General features: G+C 38.0%; 1 protein-coding gene across 1 annotated transcript in view; it reads right to left on the reverse strand.

Annotated features, from left to right (window-relative positions):
• The window catches only part of LOC124232939 (WD repeat-containing protein 19), a 91,726-nt gene extending 82,329 nt beyond the window's left edge, over positions 1-9,397 (reverse strand). Inside the window, exons 1-4 of the mRNA XM_046649884.1 lie at positions 9,311-9,397; positions 6,523-6,614; positions 6,149-6,214; positions 3,356-3,481 (exon numbers count right to left, since the gene is read on the reverse strand). Coding sequence (XP_046505840.1) covers positions 3,356-3,481; positions 6,149-6,214; positions 6,523-6,614; positions 9,311-9,316 — 290 coding nt within the window. The 5' untranslated portion in view covers positions 9,317-9,397. The remainder of the gene's footprint in view (positions 1-3,355; positions 3,482-6,148; positions 6,215-6,522; positions 6,615-9,310) is intronic.
• Between the last annotated feature and the right edge of the window lie 10,635 nt (positions 9,398-20,032).

Consider the following 20,032-nt stretch of genomic DNA (forward strand, 5'->3'; position numbering starts at 1 on the left):
CCAGTCCCACTGAGTGAGAAACGCTGGGGGTGGTGCCCAGATATCTGTGTTTTAATAATTAGTTCTCCAGGGAATTTTGATGCAGCTGAACTTTGAGAACCACTGATACAGTACGCTACTGTTTTCAGAAAGCAACACTGCTTTCAGGAATGTTGAGGACAGCAATAAAAGGACAAAAGAGTAAACTTAAAGGGGCTTCCTCTGGCTAAATTAGGAAAATGTAAGCATTAAAAATTACATATTTAATTAAAATAGGTTGAGTTTGCGAAAGGCCATAAAATGATGATGATACTTGGAACACAAAAATTCACTTAAAGTATATGAAAAGTAGTAATAATAGGTGAATATAATAATATGTTTAGTTAAAAATTAATTGTAATAAGTAAAGAAGTATTAATATACCAGGCTGCTAAGTTTCTCCTGTTAAGTATATCTTTTATGAGAGATAAATATGCATTTTCCTCTATCTGTTTAAGAGGTGTGGCAGCCATGAGAATATGCCTCTCAGATCCAACTATAGAAAGTGTAATTGGCCAAGGCTGCCAGCTGCTAGGCATGGGAATCTACCACCTCAAGGTGCTAGGGCCACGCCTTCCCATTGGCTGCTCCCACACCATGACTGAGTGTGGCAGGAATACTATTGAGGCCCATCCTTGGAAAGCATAGGACTCCTCTGATGGGTAAGTTTGGCTCAAAGTCTCCCCATAGGCCTAGTTGAACTTTCTTAGAACTGGGCTGCAGTCTAAGATGTTTCTACCCACCCTTTCTTCCTTCTCTCTCTCCTTCACAAGGGTCAGACACGCATTGTGGTCTGATGGCTCTTCTAACCTCTTTTTGCCCCACCATGTTCCCTCACAGGCATTTCCTGTAATAAATCTCATATATTTAATCCTGTTGTGGAGTCTGCTTCTCAGAAAAGATGAATAAAAGAATTGCGAGTGAGCTAAATTGTATCAGAGAGAAGAGGAACTATATGACAAGAACAAGGTCTGATCAGCAATGGTGGTCACACACAATAAAAGCAGTGTAACATTAGTCCATCTAAATAGTTTATCATTACTAACAGTCACACAACAACCACCTAGAAAGAGGGTTAAATAGTGTATTCCAAGAAGCTCAAGAAACCAAATGTCTTCAAAAGAAGAGCCAACTAAACAGATTCCGTCTCTCTTCTCTTGGGAGATAAGGCCTCTAGGAGGCCCTACAAATTACAATAAGGTACGAAGGCATACATGTTTCCAATAATGCTAACTGGTCAGGCCATGTATAATAATCACACGTATTTATGGCCAAGCCAAACTTAAAGAATACATTATTCTAGAGTAATGCACCTGGCTACAAAAAAATGCAACCTATGTGAAAGGTACAGGCTTAAAAACATTTTGCTGACAGGACAACTGAAGATCAATTAGGAAAGCAGCTGAGCAGAATGACTAGGGCTCAGGTCTGAATGGTCTTGGGAGAAGCAACCATGTCCCATGAGTCAACCAAGAATCAACTGGTTGATGAACCAGATGTTGTATTTAGAGTTTTCTCTGGAAAGACTGCTATATCCCAGGTGCATAACCACTGTGAGCCTGGGTAGAATCAGGGTAAGTACCACTTAATCTTAAGAAGGTATAAAAATACATCTAGGAAAAATGAAGAAATAAATTCAACCCACTGTGTTAACACAAACTAAGATAGTTAAGTGGCATCATAGAACAATTATATGTGAGCGTGTTTTATGTACTATTTAAGATGTTTGAAGTGCTCAAAAGAATTCCAATTAAATTTGTAAATAGAATTTAAATTGCTTAAAGGAAATTTAATTGTTTGAAAAAAAAGTAAGAAAAATTTATATTCAAAATTTTGTTTTTTAACTACTAGTACAATAGATTGACCATTAAATAAAAAACAAATAGTAGTGAGTATAGCTTCAAATATACAAAAGTCTTTTAGACATTCAATATTAATATCAATACTAAAACACCCTTGATTTTACCTTAATGATAATTACAATAACATCTACCATTCACTCAATTCTTAATTTCATGCTTGGCCATGACATACAATTAAACATCACAACCACTCTGAGATGATGTAAGGAAATGGATCTGTAGGAAGACAGACAGAGGGAGGCAGAGCTACACCAGCTCAAAACAACTGGGACTAATTATGCATTTTTCTCTGGATGAGGATGTGGCCTCACTGATGCTGAATTTGGTTCAAAAGCCAGTACTTGATGTTTATAAACATTCTCTTGAATGGAAGCACACAGAGTATATAAAGTCTTTCTGAAAAGTGATGTATCCCCAAAGTGTAAAAGGACAGGGCAAGAACAGAAGGTTCTCAGACCTGGCAAGACGTCATGTTGGGCAGACAAGATCACCTGTGGATGCACGCCTCACGCGTCACTTCGAAGGGAAACTGTGCTAAGGTTATGTTTGGTCTTGTTCTGCTTGGCCACTTTGCTTCCTCTGGGTTCAGTTATCCCTTGGTAAATAAACTGGAAACTTATAGTCTAATCTTATGGTATGTGTGTGATCTCTTCCTGCCCACTTGTGGGTCACATGATGCCACGAGGCATATATTATTATTATACTCACTTCATATAGATGAAAAAATTGAGGTTTAGAGAGAGGTTAAGCAACTTGTCCAAAATCAAAATTGCAAAGTTTTAGTTGTAAATACTGACAAGTTTTTCCTTTCCATGTGGTAACATGGTTTCTGTTTTAGCAGAGATCTGTAATTTATTCTGTCTGCTCAGAATTTTTTTTTTCACTTGGGAACTGCCCCACCCTTCTCCCTACTCTTCACCTGGTGCGATTATCGATTCTATGGCCCTGCCTACCCCACTCAAAGACCTTTTGAGGAACTGAGTGCACACTGGTGATGTGATGGGGGCATGCTCTTTTCTCCATCATAACTTGCTGTAGAGAATGATATAAGCCAATAGCTGCCAGTAGCCATGGAGAGTGTCTGACTCAGAATGAAGCCAATACAGAGAAAGGAAGAGCCGAGAGATGGAGAAAGACAGTGTCTCGATTGCATTGATAGAATTCCTAGACCCAGTCATGCCTGAAGCCATCTCCAGATTTTTCCATATGTTTTATCTCATTTTTGGACTTTTTAATCTGTTCCATCAAAAGCAACTTTTTTAGAAGCTATTTACATTTACAATTATAATGATTTTATTCTAATTAATTGGGGAAAATCAATAGGATTATACATAACAATAAAAAAAGAAATGAACTTCTTTAATAAGAAAATAACTCAATGTATCTTTATAATGAAAATAGTAAGCATTGTTAGCATCAAATTACAAATAATCATATTTCTAAGTGAAGATTTAAAATAAGAAAGTTATCCTTACCTCATGCCGCTGTCTAACTGGCTGGTTTTATTTGTGTTGGCATCCCATAGATAAATGCTACTAGATTTCTCAGCAATCACTGCTAGGATATCTCCATCTTTATCCCAATCCATAGCAACACAGTTACTTTTTAAAAAGAGAGCACAACATCAGTATACTTTTTTGTAAAGTAGGTGAAGAAATTTAAATACTCACCTATTTGTGATTTTTGTCTATAATAAGACGAATCAATCAATTTTAAATAGATCGTAAACTTTCTAAAGTGAGAAACACAACTCACTATTCACTGCTTGGATAACAATAACTTAAATTTTTTGTTGTTGTTGAGGGGATGGAAAAAATTTAAATTCTATTTTAAATGTCATTTTCATATACTATATTCAATATAATTATACCTAATAAGTTAACAGATTTTCTTGGATCCTGTAAAGAACCGAGACTTTTGGTACAACAAACTCATTAAGCACCTCTACAAATGAAGGACATCTGGAATCAAAGGTAATTTGTATGATCAAGTTTTGAAAGGTTTTTTCAAATTTACAGAGAGAAAAAGAAAGTACTGATAAGAAGTGATGTTATATCTAGATAAACTGCATATAAAACACATCAAGGCTGGCTAGAGGTAGGATTGCAAACAATAGGAAAACAATTCTGAACTAGTGAGTGAAAAATGTTATTTTCATTTTATATCTTAGCAGAATAAGAAGAGTGATTTGATTAAGATTATAAAATAGTTATAAATAGAAAATGCTCTATTTAACACTTTTTTTACTGTTTAAAATTATTCCAAAATGTTTATTATAATTTAAAAACCTCCTTGAGGACTAACCTTTTCTTTTCTAACGCTATTTTTCATTTTGAGACTCTTGTTCTTGGTTATTGGCTAAGCCATACTCAGATTTACATTTAAGACAATTGGGAATTACTTTATTTTATTCTTCAAACTGTTAAAATATGCTTTGGGATCTTGATTTTTCCTTTCAGAGATTTTGGGAGTAAGGAAGAGGGAAGCTTTCAAGTTGTTGATAAAATTATCTGGCGATTAAAGCCAATACATAACGGCATTTTACTTAGCTGGAGATCGTTTGTCAGTCAAGTTCAACTATGACAAATATAGCAAAAGAGTTCACAAGTAAAACAATAAGGGCATTGTGTACCAAAATAGACATCACAGAGATCATGCAATAAAGCTCATACAATTTACTCAAACAAATTTTTTCCTGTGTCTTATTTTATTTTAGACATAATTATAACTACCTTGACTTCTGTTTCCTAGAATATAGAAACCAGAAACAGGGGCCGCTCCCGTGACCAAGCCGTTAAGTTCTTGCGCTCTGTTTCAGCAGCCCAGGGTTTCACCAGTTCGGATCCCAGGCACAGACATGGCACGGCTCATCAGGCCACCCTGAGGCGGCGTCCCACATGCCACAACTAGAAGGACCCACAACTAAAATACACAACTATGTACTGGGGGGCAATGGGGAGAAAAAGAACAAGAAGAAAAAAAACGATTGGCAACAGTTGTTAGCTAGGTGCCAATCTTTAAAAAAAAAGAAAAAAAGAAACCAGAAACAATTAAGAGAGCAATGGGAAATGCCAAATGGCATCAGGTGGATGGAGCAGAGCAGAAGGTGGGAAAGGCTGTTAGAGACTGAGAGAAGTAAAACAACCTGATTTGCAAAAATAGTGGCAATAAACTAAAAAAGGCAGACATGAATTTAAAAAGCATGGCAGCATAAGACCATTTAGGTGAAGGACTCTACACATCTTAATAACCACCAAGACTATCAATAAAATAACTAACACAAGTAATGATTACATGGACTTATTAAAAATGCTTAAGTTATGTTTAGTGTAATCTGGAATGATTTCCTGAAAATGGATAAAGTCAAGTCTTTGTTCTTTAAGAAGCATGTGGGGACTGGCTCTGTGGCCGAGAGGTGAAGTTCCCATGCTCCGCTTCAGTGGCCTGGGGTTCCCCGGTTGGAATCTTGGGCCTGGACCTAGCACCACTCCTCAAGCCACGCTGAGGTGGCATCCCACATAGAACTAGAAGAACCTACAACTAGGATACATAACTATGTACTGGGGGGTTTTAGGGAGAAAAAAAAGAGAGGAAGATTGGGAAGAGATGTTAGCTCAGGGCCAATCTTCCAAAAAAAAAACAAAAGAAGTATGTGGAAAGTGTTTTCCAACAATTAGAGAGGAAATACTACAGCAATACAGGCTTATCTTATCTGCCTATACATACACTAAGGCTTGTTTACAATTAAATAAGATTTCTTTCATATGGACTCATTTATAAGCCGACCTTAAACCTTTCCTGTGAATGCATGGGTGTTTATAAATATAAACTCTAATTCATATGATATATATATACATATTTCACTACTTATGATATAAAAAAACAAATCCCTTTGCATATGGAAAAAGCAAAGGAGGAGATACAGGTTATATATAAGATATAAAATTCTATTTGATTATAGTTTTAAGACAGTACTTTTTTTATCTTTTAGGAAACAAAGCTTGAAAAAGTTTTTTGAGGGGGCCAGCCCCGTGGCCAAGTGGTTAATTTCATGCGCTCTGCTTCAGTGGCTCAGAGTTTCACTGGTTCAGATCCTGGCGCAGACATGGCACCACTTGTCAGGCCACACTGAGGTGGCGTCCCACATGCCACAAGTAGAAGGACCCATAACTAAAATATATACAACTGTGTACTGGGGGAATTTGGGGAGAAAAAGCAGAAAAAAAAAAAAGAAAAAGAAAAAGTTTTTGATTGACCTCTGTACTTACCCAGGTAAGTTAATTTCACTTCTTTTTTGACCATGGCGATCAAAGATTTTCACGATATGATCAGCTCTACAAGCAATCAGAGCACAAAGATATGATTTAAATGTTTCTTCTTATTTATGTATGTATATAGAAAATTTAAGCTGCCACCCAAGTGACTTCAGTGTCCTCTCATGACAGTTTCACGATTTGCATCTAAAAAGTTATTACCAGGGAAAAAGTTCTATGAACTGTGATGTTAATGGAGATGAAAATATTGTTTTTCCCACCATACAAATATCACACAAGAACTTCTACTGAATAGATGCTGTGGTTATGTGGGCATACAACCATTTGGAGCCAGGATAATTTATTTAAAGCATTCACTGTTTTCTTACCCTGTTACTGCAAGATAGTTTCCTGATGTTTTCTGCCAGATAAACTGTATTGGTGTGCCAAGCCAAGTCTTGTCTAGCAGTGAAAAAACACGCTAAAAAATAAACACAATTTTCAAAACATACAATTAAGAGTTGGTCAGAAAAGATGTCAGAACATGATCCTGAAAACAGCAGGATTCAGAATGGCAAAGGCTTATGTTAGAGCTTATTCCAAAGAAGTCAACAATAAAACAAACCAACTAATCAACCACCCAATAAAACAAACAAAAAAACCACAATCTGATTGGAAAAGTTGGTCCTCCACATACAGGAGAACGTTTATTATAAAACTTTTTTGCTTTTGATTGGTTTTGAATATTAATTCTATAAAAATGTATAATTTTAGTGTTTTATAGATGTTAAAGATTAAAATCATTTAAACTTGAATTTAGATAATTATCAGTGGCACGGATTTTTGGGGGATTACACATAACAAAATCGCCATTTAAAAAAATCTGAACCTTGATAGAAATACAAAATGCATACACTTCCTTCAAAATTATTTTCTTCCTTTACCCATTAGTTATATTTACTTCATCATTGTTTAATTTGGCTATTGGGTGGACAACGTATCAATGGAAAAATCATTCTTTTCACTTAGACAATCTAGCACTGTGGTATCCAATACAGAAGCCACAAACCACATGTGGACTTCAAATTTTCAGTACTTGAAATGCAGGCAGTTCAAATTTAGATGTGCTGTAAATACAAAATACATACCAAATTTCGAAAACTATGAAAGAGAAGGCAAACTATCTCATTGGTAATTTTTTTATATTGGCTACATGTTGAAATAATATTTTGAATTTACTGAATAAAATCAAATACATTATTAAAATTAATTTTACCTGTTTATTTAAAAAATTTTCTAAGTGGCTATTAAATATTTTAAATTACACAGACTCACATTATACTTATATCAAACAGCACTGATTTAGACCATCTAGGAACACACAGCTTGAATGAAGAAATTCAGATTTTAATATTAGGTTAAATTACAGATTAAACAGTGCTGCCTACATCTAGGCATATAAAGTTTAGATATTACTACAGGTGGCTTGATGGTCTCAATGGCAAGAGGAAACTCTTCCCATGCTCAAAATTGAACACCAATCAACAGGTATTTCATATGTTAAAGGGAAAATGAGGGGCTAGCCCAGTGGCCTGAGTGGTTAAGTTCATGTGCTCTGCTTTAGTGGCCCACGGTTTGCTGGTTTGGATCCTGGGCATGGACCCACACACCACTCATCAAGCCATGCTGTGGTGGCATCCCACATAGAAGAACTAGAAGGACTTACAACTAGGATATACAACTACATACTGGAGCCTTGGGGAGGGAAAAAAAGGAAGAAACAGATGTTAGCTCAGGACCAATCTCTCCTCACCAAAAAGCATACCTTAAGAAGACAATTAAAAAAAAGAGAGAAAATGAAATCCACCTCTATTGAAAACAGAGGTGTGCTATAATCACAGGTGCATCCAAGTCTTGTGGAGCATGAAGACACCGTTAAAGAAAAAAAAGAATATAAAAGCATCTTAATTTTGCAATTTTGTGACCATATTGCCCTGGAACCCCTTCAGGCAAGTGAAGGATCCTTGAACTTGAATTTCATTAGCTTCATGTAGACCTCCTCTGGCTGTGATCTTACATATTATTTTCCTTCAAAGGAGCTATATAGATAGATGCTCCACCATACAGTGCGGTGGAAAAGGTGCTAGCTTCACAACTAGAAAACCAAGGTTTAAATTTTACTTTTTACTTATTAGCTGCAGGCTTAAAACAAGTCGCTTAAATTGCCTCAAGCAGAGACTTCTCAACGATAAACCAGGAATAATGATATCTCCTCACTTCTGATACTTCATAAATTGTGAAGAGCTTTAGCCATGTGAGTTATGATTACTGGTCAGTCAATTCAATTTCCACACTAACAGCCATGAGGACGCATTAGGACATATAAAATAATTTTTAAATTGAGCTTTCCATTTTTTTTTTTTTTTTTTTTTTTTTTTTTTGCCAGATCAGGACAGAGGAGTATTGCTGTGGAAAAGCGGAAGGGTGAAAGAGCTGAAGCCTGCGATGGGAGAGTGCGGGGGTTCACGAGAAGCCCAAGCCTAGAAACCGTGCGTGCGGACTCTGATGATGCTCTTGAGCGTTTAAGAACAGCGCGTGCGGGTGCAGACTTCTTCGAAAATAATGTACTTTCGCCACCAGGTGATCTGTAAATTGCACCAGTCACAGGCAATACAATGTGAGATTATTCTTTCGGAGGCTTTTCACTCTTTTTAGGGCGCTGGACAGTTGCGCGACTTGCCAGGGGTCTAGCTGCATTAATGTGGCAGCTCCTGACACCCGATCAAGTCAACGTCACTGTGACACTCCGGGGGCATTCACACGACCCGTTCTTTCCGCCGGGCGAAGTTCGGGGTCTCTACATCCAGTCTGCTCATTTCCTGCCGTGGCGGGGTTCCCTCTTGCAGCACCGCTTCAACTTCGATCGCCGTCCCAGAAATGAGAGGCCTCCCTCTCCGCCTTCTCCTCTTCTCCCATCTTCTTTCCTTTTCCCTCCTTCCTTCAACTTCGCCCCAGCTCTTTCCCTCCCTGGTCACCCTGCTCTCTTCCCCACTCCTCACGCACTCTGGAGGAGTGAGGGGGTTCACAAGGCCCTATCCTCAACGCCACGCTCGGCGGGCTAACGGAGGGGCCGGTGGTCGCATCTTCCCGCCCCCCCAGGGTTTGTAAGTTATTTACCTTCATCTCAAGGGTCCAGCGGCCGCACGACCTAGTAAGTGCGCAGGCGCACCGGGTCTCCTCCTAGAAGGCTACCGCGTTCCCGTCACCCAGGAGACCGCGCGAGCAGCGACCAATCAGCGAGCGTCAGCTGAGGGAGGAGCCCGCGGGGTACGCCGCGGGGGAGGGCGGGAGGCGTGGACTGTTGTCACGTGATGCCAGCGGAGCTAGGCCGGGGGATGCTGAGCTTCGCGAGGCCTTGCTGCGCCCCGGCTTCCTGGTTGGGCTCTGATTGGATGAGACCTGGAGACTCGCCCGCGGGAGGCGGGCTCTGTGAGCTCAGAAAGGCGCCTGCGTAAAGCCCCTCCCTCGCTCTCTCCCCTCTGGGTTACTAAAAAGCCAAAGCTGTCCAGAGGGGTTGCCAAGTAGTTCAAGAAAAAAAGGCGCTGCGTGTTCTGTAGAAGGAGGCGGGAATTGGCTCATGGGACGAATACTCTTATAAAGTCCACGCAAGACTTTTGCGTGAGCCTGTATGTCATCTCTCTTTTTTATCTTCAGGTTCTGGGCTGGAAGGGATGATATATGCGAGGCAGTTTTTTTCAAGGCCTTAACATGCCAGCTAAATGGACCAGCTAAAGTGGACAGGAAAAGGAGCTCTAATTTCTTCTCTTTAGACTTTGGACCTGGCAGCTTTTGCCCAGGTATCGTCCCCTGCCATGTATTTGTGCTTCATTATTTAGACTATGAAAGTGCATCTTTTGCCCAAGTGTCTGAAAGTTTTGAAACGCCTTTCTCTTTTCAACATTGGGTAGGAATCTGATTGGCTTAGAGAAAATTAAATGATGATTTAAAACAGCTAATGGTGAATGTTTCTGGATTCTTAAGTAGGGTACTGTTCCCTTGCACTGGGGTTTTTCATTAGGAATTTCTTAAATTTTTACTGAAAGATTACTCTGCAACCATTCAAGGGATACTAGAGTTAAAAACTGGTTTCTGCTGAGAATATATTTTGTACCTTTAGATGTTTAAGTTCAGGTGCAAGACCTGCACACTGAAATTAAAGTGTGAATTAAAAAAAGTATTTTGTCTAATCAAAGTGTAAAATTAAAGAGATGTCTTTAATAGGTGATTGGGTAAAAGAGGAAAAGGTTAGAGAAGCAGAAATTTAGGAATTGTCCAGTAATATTTGAAACAGAGTGAATGGTGCTTTTTAGTTTTAGGGGATGTAGGGGAGGCAAAATTTTACCTCCGCCCTCTTGGGGTTTTTCCGCTGGGCCTGAGAATTAAGCTAACATAAAACAGATTAACAGGAGAAAAGCATACAAATATATGTATTATGTGACAGTGGGAGCCCTCATAAGAAAATGGCCCAAAGAAATAGTGAAATCTCCATGCTTTTATATTAGGTTGAGCAAAGAGAGGCAGTTGTCAAGAAGTAAGAAGTAAGGGAGGCTAAAGGATGATAATCATTTTAACAAGATCTGTTTGTGCAGAATTCTCTCAGTTTCAACCTCTTATCCTTGATGATAATGTTACTTTCCATCTGGCACAGGGAGGACATTTTTCACCTGGGATTTTTTAATCTCCTTTTTCAGGAAGAAAAGGGGAGATTAGAACGCCCTTTTACACCTGCTGTCTTTTTTTTAAGTGCCTTTATCTCGAAGTAATCCTTATGCCAAGTGCCATATTTTGGGGTGGCATATTCTGCTACCCTTCAGGGCAAGTTTACCTATAGAGAAATGAAATTAGGCTATAAATATGAAAATCAGGAGAGTTTAGAGTCCTGCAAACCAGAAAGAAGCATTTCAAGAGGTTCAAAGTAGCTATTATTTTAAGACTATTGGGTTTGCCTCAGAAGAGGAAGTTAACGTAAAGTGATAGAGTAAGGATAGATATGAGAAGTTGAAAGAAGTCAATTTATTGAGAGATATTAGTCAATCAGATTTATTGAGCTTTTTTTGGTGGGAAGTTGTTTTAGTTACAAATTCCATCTCTTGTTACGGGTTTATTCAACTTTTCCATTTCTTTTTGGATCAGTTTTCACAGTTTGTGTCTTTTCAGGAATTTGTCCTTTTCATCTAGGTTATCCAATTTGTTGGCATATGTTGTTCATACTATTCCTTTATACTCTTTTTTATTTCTGTAAGGTCAATAGTGATGTCTCCTTTTTTAGTCCTGATATTACTAATTTGAGTCTTTTCTCATTTTCCTGGTGAGTCTGGCTAAATATTTGTCAATTTTGTCGATCTTAAAAAAAATAGATTTTGGTTACACTGATATTATAGGTTGAATTGTGACCCCTCCCAAAAAAGGTATGTTGATGTCCTAACCCACAGTGCTTCTGAATATGGCCTTGTTTGGAAATAGAGTATTTGAAGATACAGTAAATTAAGATGAGGTCATTTGCATGGGCCCTAATTCAATATGAGTTTGTTTTTATAAGAAGAGGGAAATTTGGACACAGACACACAGGGAGAATGCCATGTGGCAATAGAGGCAGAGATTGGAGTGACATAGCTGCATCCAAGGAATGCCAAGGATTGACAGCCACACCAGAGCTAGGAAGAGGCAAGAAAGAATTTCCCCCCAGAAGTTTCAGAAGGAGCATGGTCCAATTGAATGCCTAGAAGTCGCACTTCTAGCCTCCAGAACTTCAAGACAATAAATTTCTGTTGTTTCAAGCCACCTTGTTTTAGGTACTTTGTTACAGCAGCCCTAGGAAACTAATGCAGATTTCAGTACCAGGAAAAAGGGTGCTACTGTAAAAAATACCTGAAGATGTGGACATGGCTTTGGAATTGGGTGATGGATAGAGGCTGGAAGAAATTCTGAGTTTCTAGATAGTAAAAGTCTCAATTGCCTGGAAGACATTATTGATTGGAATGTAGACGTTAAAGGTGTTTCTGGTGAGAGCTCAGAAAGGAGAGCTGTATATAAATTTTCTGTTGTCTTAGAGAGTACATACATTGTCATAACAGAATGTTGCTAGAAATATTAGTGGGTTTTTTTTTTTTGAGGAAGATTAGCCCTGTGCTAACATCTGCTGCCAATCCTCCTCTTTTTGCTAAGGAAGAGTGGCCCTGAGCTAACATCTGTGCCCATCTTACTCTACTTTATATGTGGGATGCCTACCACAGCATGGCTTGCCAAGCAGTGCCATGTCCACACCCAGGATCCAAACTGGCGAACTCTGGGCCACCAAAGCGGAACATGCGAACTTAATGGCTACACCACTGGCCCAGCCCAAAATATTAGTGTTAAACATGCTTCTGGTGAGACCTCAGATGGAAATAAGGAACATGTGATTGGACATTGTAAGAAAATCAATCCTTATTATACAGTGGCAGAGAACTTGCCTGAATTGTATTGTGTTGGCTGGAAACCAGAACTTGTAAGTGATGAACTTGATGTTTAGCTAAGGAGATTTCAACCAAAGCATTGAAGGCACAGCCTGGTTTCTCCTTGCTGCTTATCGTAAAGTGTGAGGGGATGGAGATAAGCTGAGGAGTGAACTGCTAAGCATGAAAGAACCAGTAGCTGGTTATTTGGAAAATTTTTAGGCTGTCCAAATGGCATGCTCTGAAAACAGAGCCAATGGTGTGGATGGACAGTTATTTGCTAAAGAGATTAGGCATGGACTTATGGATCCAATAAACCATCTCAGCAGGAGCAAAGATTAGTAAACTTCAAGACATAGCAACATAAACAGCCCCTCATGCGCCACCCCCCCCCCCAAATAAAACAGTCAACCACTGAATAATGTATAGAGCATCATGGCATTGTGGGACAACTTCAGATAGCCTAATATATGTGTAATTGGAGTCCCAGAAGGAGTTGGGGGTGGAGGAATAGAAAAAATATTTGAAAAATCAAAGGTTGAAAAAATTTCCAGATGTCATGAAAACTATAACCCTACAGATTCAAAAACTCAGTGAACACTAAGCACAAGAAACATGAAAAAAACTGAAAAATTATTTAAAACCTGTGAAGAGAGAAAATCTTAAAAGCAGCCAGATTAAAAAGACATATGCATAGAGGAGCAAAGAAAGAAAATGAGCAGACTTCTTGTTGGAAATAGTGTAAGCCAGAAGACTGTGGAACAATATATTGAAAGTAGTGAAAGAAAAAACACTGTCTATCTAGAATTCCGTACTCAGAAAAAAGATCTTTCAAAAATGAAAGTGACCAGCAAACCAAATCCAGTGCACACATTATGACAAATGAGTACACATTATGACAAACGAAATTTATTCCAGGAATGAAAGGATAGGTCAGTGTCTGAAAGTCAATTAATGTAATGCACAATATTAATAGAATAAAGGTCCAAAAATGCATGATCACATTAATAGGCACAGAAAAAGAACTTGACTAAATCACTTACCCTTAAAAATTCAACACCTATTCATGATAAAAAACACTCAATAAACTAGGAATTGGAAAGTAACTCCCTCAAACTGAGAAAGGTTATCTAGGAAAAAAAAACCCGTATAGCTAATATCATACTTAATGATGAAAAACTGAATGCCTTTCCCCTAAGCTTGGAGGAAAAAAAAAGATGTCACTCTTGCCATTTATACTTAACATTGTACTATGGGTTGTACCCAGGGGAATTAGGGAAGAAAAAGAAATGAAGGCCATCCAGATGGAGAGGAAGAAGTAAAACTCTATTTGCACATATCATCATCTTTATGCAGAAAATTCCAAGGAATCCACTAGAAACTATTATACTTTGAGCGAGGTTGCAGGATACAAAATCAACATACAAAAATCAATTGCAGTTCTCTACACTAGAAATGAACAATCCCAAAGTGAAATTTCAAAGAAATTCCATGTGTAATAGCATCCAAAATAAAAATACAGAGTAATAAATTTTTAAAAATAAATAAAAGATTTGTACACTGAAAAATCATAAAACTTATTTAAAAAAATTAAGAAAATAAATGTAAAGACATACCACATTCAGAGATCAGAGGTTTAATATTGTTAAGATAGCAATACTCCCCAAATTAATGTACAGATTCAATACAATATCTATTTAAAATCCCAGCTATCTTTTTTTGGAGAAATTGAGAAGCTGATCCTAAAATTCAAAGGGAATTTCAAGGGAGCCAGAATATACAAAACAATCTTGAAAAATAAGAACAAAGTTGGAGGATTCACATTTTTTATTTCAAAGCTTGTGCAAAGATACAGCAACCAGAACAATGTGGTATTGGCATAAGGATACATATATAGATCAATGGAATAGAATTGAGAGTCTGGAAATAAAACTATGCATCTGTGGCCAATTGATTTTTGACAAGGTTGTCACGGCAACCCAATGGGGAAAAGAATCGTGTTTTTAACAAATGGGGTTGGGGGCCGGCCCTGTGGCCTAGTGGCTAAGTTCTAGTGCTACACTTCAGACGCCCAGGGTTTCGCCAGTTTGGATCCTGGGTGTGGACGAGGCACCGCTCAGAAGGCCATGTTGAGGTGGCATCCCACATACCACAACTAGAAGGAGCCACACTGAAATATACAACTATGTGCTGGGGGGATTTGGGGAGAAAAAGCAAAAAAAAAAAAAAATGGTGTTGGGATAACTGGCTATCCATGCAAAAAATGAAACTGGACCGCTACCTCACAGACTATACAAAAATTAACTCAAATGAATTAAAGACCTAAATGTAAGAGTTAAAACTATAAAATTCTTAGAAGATAAAGATAATGTAGGAATTTGTAACTTTGGTTTAAGCAATTGTTTCTTGGATATGACACCTGAGTTGGAAAAACCTCAGTCTTCCACTTCCCATGTAGGGAAAAACCTGGTTCTTCCCTACTATGTCTTTCTTTCCTGCGTCTCCTTTACTACTCATACAGAACACTTCACTCCACTGCTACTACACACCAAATGTGTGTGGGTTTTTCCCCACACCAGGCAATTCTCTGCCACACCAGCTGGGTGTCCTACAGTTTAACTCAATTCTAACACTATCTACCTGGAAATAGTGTCAGATTCCACAAGGGCTAGGTCCCAGAAGACTGCTCCTACCCGATTTCAGATGCCAATTACAATAGTATGTCCACAGGTTAATCACAACTTCTGTCCGATTTGGCTACAAATCAGAGGTTCCCATGACTTCCTCCTCAGGTTCGATTAATTTGGCTGACAGAACTCAGGGAAACATTTGCTTGATGTTTATTAAAGGATATGACAAAGGATACAGATGAACAGCCAAATGAGGAGATACATAGGATGAGGACTGGGAGGGTTCCGAGAGCAGGAGCTTCTGTCCCCATGGAGTTGGGGTACGTCACCCTTTGGATGTGTGAATGTGTTCACCAACCTGGAAGCTTTCCAAACCCCATACTTTTGGGATTTTTATGGAGGCTTCATCACATAGGCATGATCATTAACTCCATTTTCAGCCCTTCTCCCTTCTCAAGAGAATGTGGGGTGGGGCTGAAAATTCCAAGCTTGTAATCATGCCTGGGTCTTTCAGGTGACCGGTCTTCATCCAGGAGCCCAGGAGTCCACCCAGAGTTGCCTCATTACAGCGAAAAACACGCCTATCACCCAGGATATAACAAGGATTTCAAAAGCAGTGTGTCAGGAACTGGGGTCAAAGACCAAAATATTACAACAAGAACAACAAAATGCTCCTAGTGCTCTTATCACTTAGGAAATGACAAGGGTTTCAGGAGCTCTGTACCAGGATTGGGGGGAAGAGCCAATACATGTTTTGCATTATCTCACAACACCAACACCACAAATGGCAAAAGAAAAAATAGATAAATTTGATTTCATAAAATTAAAAACTTTTGTCCCTCAAAGGACGCCATCATGAAAGTGAAAAGACAGCCTATGACCTGAAGGAAAGTATTTGCAAGTCATATATCTGAAAAGAGACTCATATCCCAAGTATATAAAGAAATCTTACAACTCAATAACAAAAGACAAATAACCCCATTAAAATTGGCAAGTGATTTGAATAGACATTTCTCCAAAGATATATGAAGGGCTAAGAAACTCATACAAAGTTGCTCAACATCATTAGTCATCAGGGAAAATGCAAATCAAAACTACAATGAGATATCACTTCACGTGATATTCATCGTCACTTTAACTTACATTTCTCTAAGTGCTAATAAATTTGAACATTTTTCATATATTTGTTGGCTATTTGAACGTACTCTTACTTAATATTCGCTAACTAATTTTATAGGGTGTTTGTCTCTTTTTTTTTTTGTCAGTTTGTAGGAGCTCTTTTGCATATTCTTGTATGGTTAAAAATATCTTTTTTAAAAATAGCTACTTGGTCCTAGTCTTGGTTTTGAAGTTCTCCTCTGCTTATAGACTTTCTTGAATGATTTTTTAATTTTAATTTTTTACATTTAAGACTTTAGCATATAGAATTTTTTAAAGTTATTTGCCACATTGTAGCACTCTTAATGTTCTGAGCCTTCGGGACTGCATATTGTGTGACATGGGTTTTTAGATTATGTTTATATGTATGATGGAGATGGCTCTTATGTGGGGCAGTGGAGAAAATTTGCACATTACAATTACACTTAGTTTTTAATTTTTGTTCCTAAAGTCACCTGTGTAATGCAATCCCTCACATTCTTATGCTTGCCTTTAGTTATTGAACACGTCAGGTGGCCTGGACTGCTGTCTGTGTAAAATACAAATATACATATACAATGTAAACACATTCTCATTGACACATGATGATAAAAGACTTAAGATGAATTGTATCTGTTTACAGTTACACAGAAAATTCTGCTGTAATAAATTCTGGAATATCAGTAGTGTTTGCTATCACAACATTGTCTTTTTCCCCCCATCTCTGGTTTTTTTGGTTGGTTGCGGTCTACTGAGAAGAATTGGGCAGAAAGAAACCCACACCACTCCTTCCCTGAGCACATGGAGAAGGGGCGGCAGATTCAGCAGCTAGGCATGGACCGTGGGGTATGAGGAACACACCATCATCACCCCATTTTCCTTCTGCTTCTCTATAGTTCATGCATAGTTTCTATGGGTTGCTCGGAAATTTTATGGTAGAATGAAGATCAAATTAAGAAATACAGGTGCACAATCTTTCCCTGTGCCACACTGCAAATGTGGGTGGATAGGGAGGGTAATAACAAGTGAGAGAGGTTAAAAGATTATTTTCTAGGGCAATGGTTCTCACAGAGTGGTGCCCAGACCAGCAGGACTAGATCACCCGGGCACTTATTAGAAATGCCAAATTCTTGGGCCCCTACTCTCTGAGTTTTTTTTTTCAGTCCCACTTATTTTATTTATTTATTTATCTATTTATTTATTTATTGAGGTTGTAATAGCTTACAACATTGTGAACTTTCAGTTATACATTATTATTTGTCAGTCCCCTTATAGGTGCGCCCCTTCATCCTCTGTCCCCACCCCCTACACCCCTTCCCCTGGTAACCACTAAATACTTCTCCTTGTCCATGTCTTAGTTTATCTTCCACATATGAGTGAAATCACGCAGTGTTTGTTTTTCTCTATCTGGCTTATTTCACTTAACATAATACCCTCAAAGGCCATCCATCTTGTTGCGAATGGGATGATTTTGTCATTTTTTATGGCTGAGTAGTATTCCATTGTATATATATAACATATCTTCTTCATCCAGTCATCAGTTGATGGGCACTTGGGCTGCTTCCACGTCTTGGCTATTGTGAATAAAGCTGCAATGAACATAGGGGTGCATAAGTCTCTTTGAATTGCTGATTTCATGTTCTTAGGATAGATACCCAGTAGTGGGATAGCTGGGTCATATGGTATTTCTATTTTTAGTTTTTTGAGAAATCTCCATACTATTTTTCATAGTGGCTGAACCAGTTTGCATTTCCACCAGCAGTGTATGAGGGTTCACTTTTCTCCACAACCTCTCCAACATTTGTTATTTTTTGTCTTGGTTATTATAGCCATTCTCACGGGTGTAAGGTGATATCTTAGTGTAGTTTTTTTATCTTTTTATTTTTTTTTCTGCTTTATCTCCCCAAACCTCCCCCGTACACAGTTGTATATCTTAGTTGCAGGTCCTTCAAGTTGTGGGTTAGTGTAGTTTTCATTTGTATTTCCCTGATGATTAGTGATGTTGGGCATCTTTTCATGTGCCTATTTGCCATCTGTATATATTCTTTGGAGAAATGTCTGCTCATATCCTCTGCCCAGTTGTTTGATTTTTTGTTGTTGAGTTGTGTGTGTCCTTTATATATTATGGAGATTAACTCTTTGTCTAATATATAATTTGCAATTTTTTTCCCAGTTGGTGAGTTTTATTTTCTTTTCAATTCTGGTTTCCCTTGCCTTGTAGAAGCTCTTTAGTCTGAGGAAGTCTCACTTGTTTATTTTTCTTTTGTTTCTCTTGTCCAAGAAGATCCTTTTCAGACTGGTGTCAAAGAGTGTACTGCCTGTATTTTCTTCTAGAAGTTTTATGGTTTCAGATCCTACCTTCAAGTCTTTGATCCATTTTGATTTTATTTTTGTGAATGGCATAAAAGAATGATCTACTTTCATTCTTTTCCATGTGACTGTCCAGTTTTCCAAACACCATTTGTTGAAGAGACTTTCCTTTCTCCATTGTATGATCTCAGCTCCTTTGTTAAAGATTGGCCGTCCATAGATGTGTGGTTTTATTTGTAGGCTTTCAATTCTGTTCCATTGATCTGTGTGCCTGTTTTTGTACCAATACCATGCTGTTTTGAGCCCTCTAACTTTGCAGTATATTTTTAATTCAGGGATTGTGATGCCTCCAGCTTTGTTCTTTTTTCTCAGGATTGCTTTAGCAATTCAGGGTCTTTTGTTGCCCCATATGAATTTTAGGATTCTTTGTTCTGTTTCTGTGAAGTATGTCATTGGGTTTCTGATTGGGATTGCATTGAATCTGTAGATTTCTTTAGGTAGTATGGACATTTTAACCATGTTTATTCTTCAAATCCATGTGCATGGAATGTCTTTCTATTTCTTCATGTCGTCATCAATTTCTTTTGGTAAAGTCTTGTACTTTTCATTGTATAGTTATTTCATTTCCTTGGTTAAATTTATTCCAAGATATTTTATTCTTTTTGTTGCAATTGTGAATGAGATTGTGTTCTTGAGTTCTCTTTCTGTTAGTTCATTATTAGAGCATAGAAATGCTACTGATTTTTGTAAGTTGATTTTGTACGCTGAACTTTGCTGTAATTGTTGATTATTTCTAATAGCTTTCCAATGGATTCTTTAGTGCTTTCTATTTGTAAAATCATGTCATCTGCAAACAGCGAGAGTTACACTTCTTCATTGCCTATTTGGATTCCTTTTATTTCTTTTTCTTGCCTAATTGCTTGGCCAAAACTGCAGTACTATGTTGAATAAGAGTGGGGAGAGTGGGCACCTTGTCTAGTTCCTGTTCTCAGAGGGATGGCTTTCAGTTTTTTCCCATTGAGTATGATGTTGGCAGTGGGTTTGTCCTATATGGTCTTTATTATATTGAAGTATTTTCCTTCTATACCCATTTTATTGAGCATTTTTATCATAAATAGATGTTGGATCTTGTCGAGTGCTTTCTCTGCATCTATTGATATGATCATATGGTTTTTGTTCCTGGTTTTGTTAATGTGGTGTATCAATCACATTGCTTAATTTGCAGGTGTTGAACCATCTCTGTGTCCCTTGTATAAATCCCACTTGATCATGATGTATGATCTTTTTAATGTATTGCTGTATTCCGTTTGCCAATATTTTGTAGAGGA

This window comes from Equus quagga, unplaced genomic scaffold (genome assembly GCF_021613505.1).
Source record: "Equus quagga isolate Etosha38 unplaced genomic scaffold, UCLA_HA_Equagga_1.0 146_RagTag, whole genome shotgun sequence".
NCBI lineage: Eukaryota > Metazoa > Chordata > Mammalia > Perissodactyla > Equidae > Equus > Equus quagga.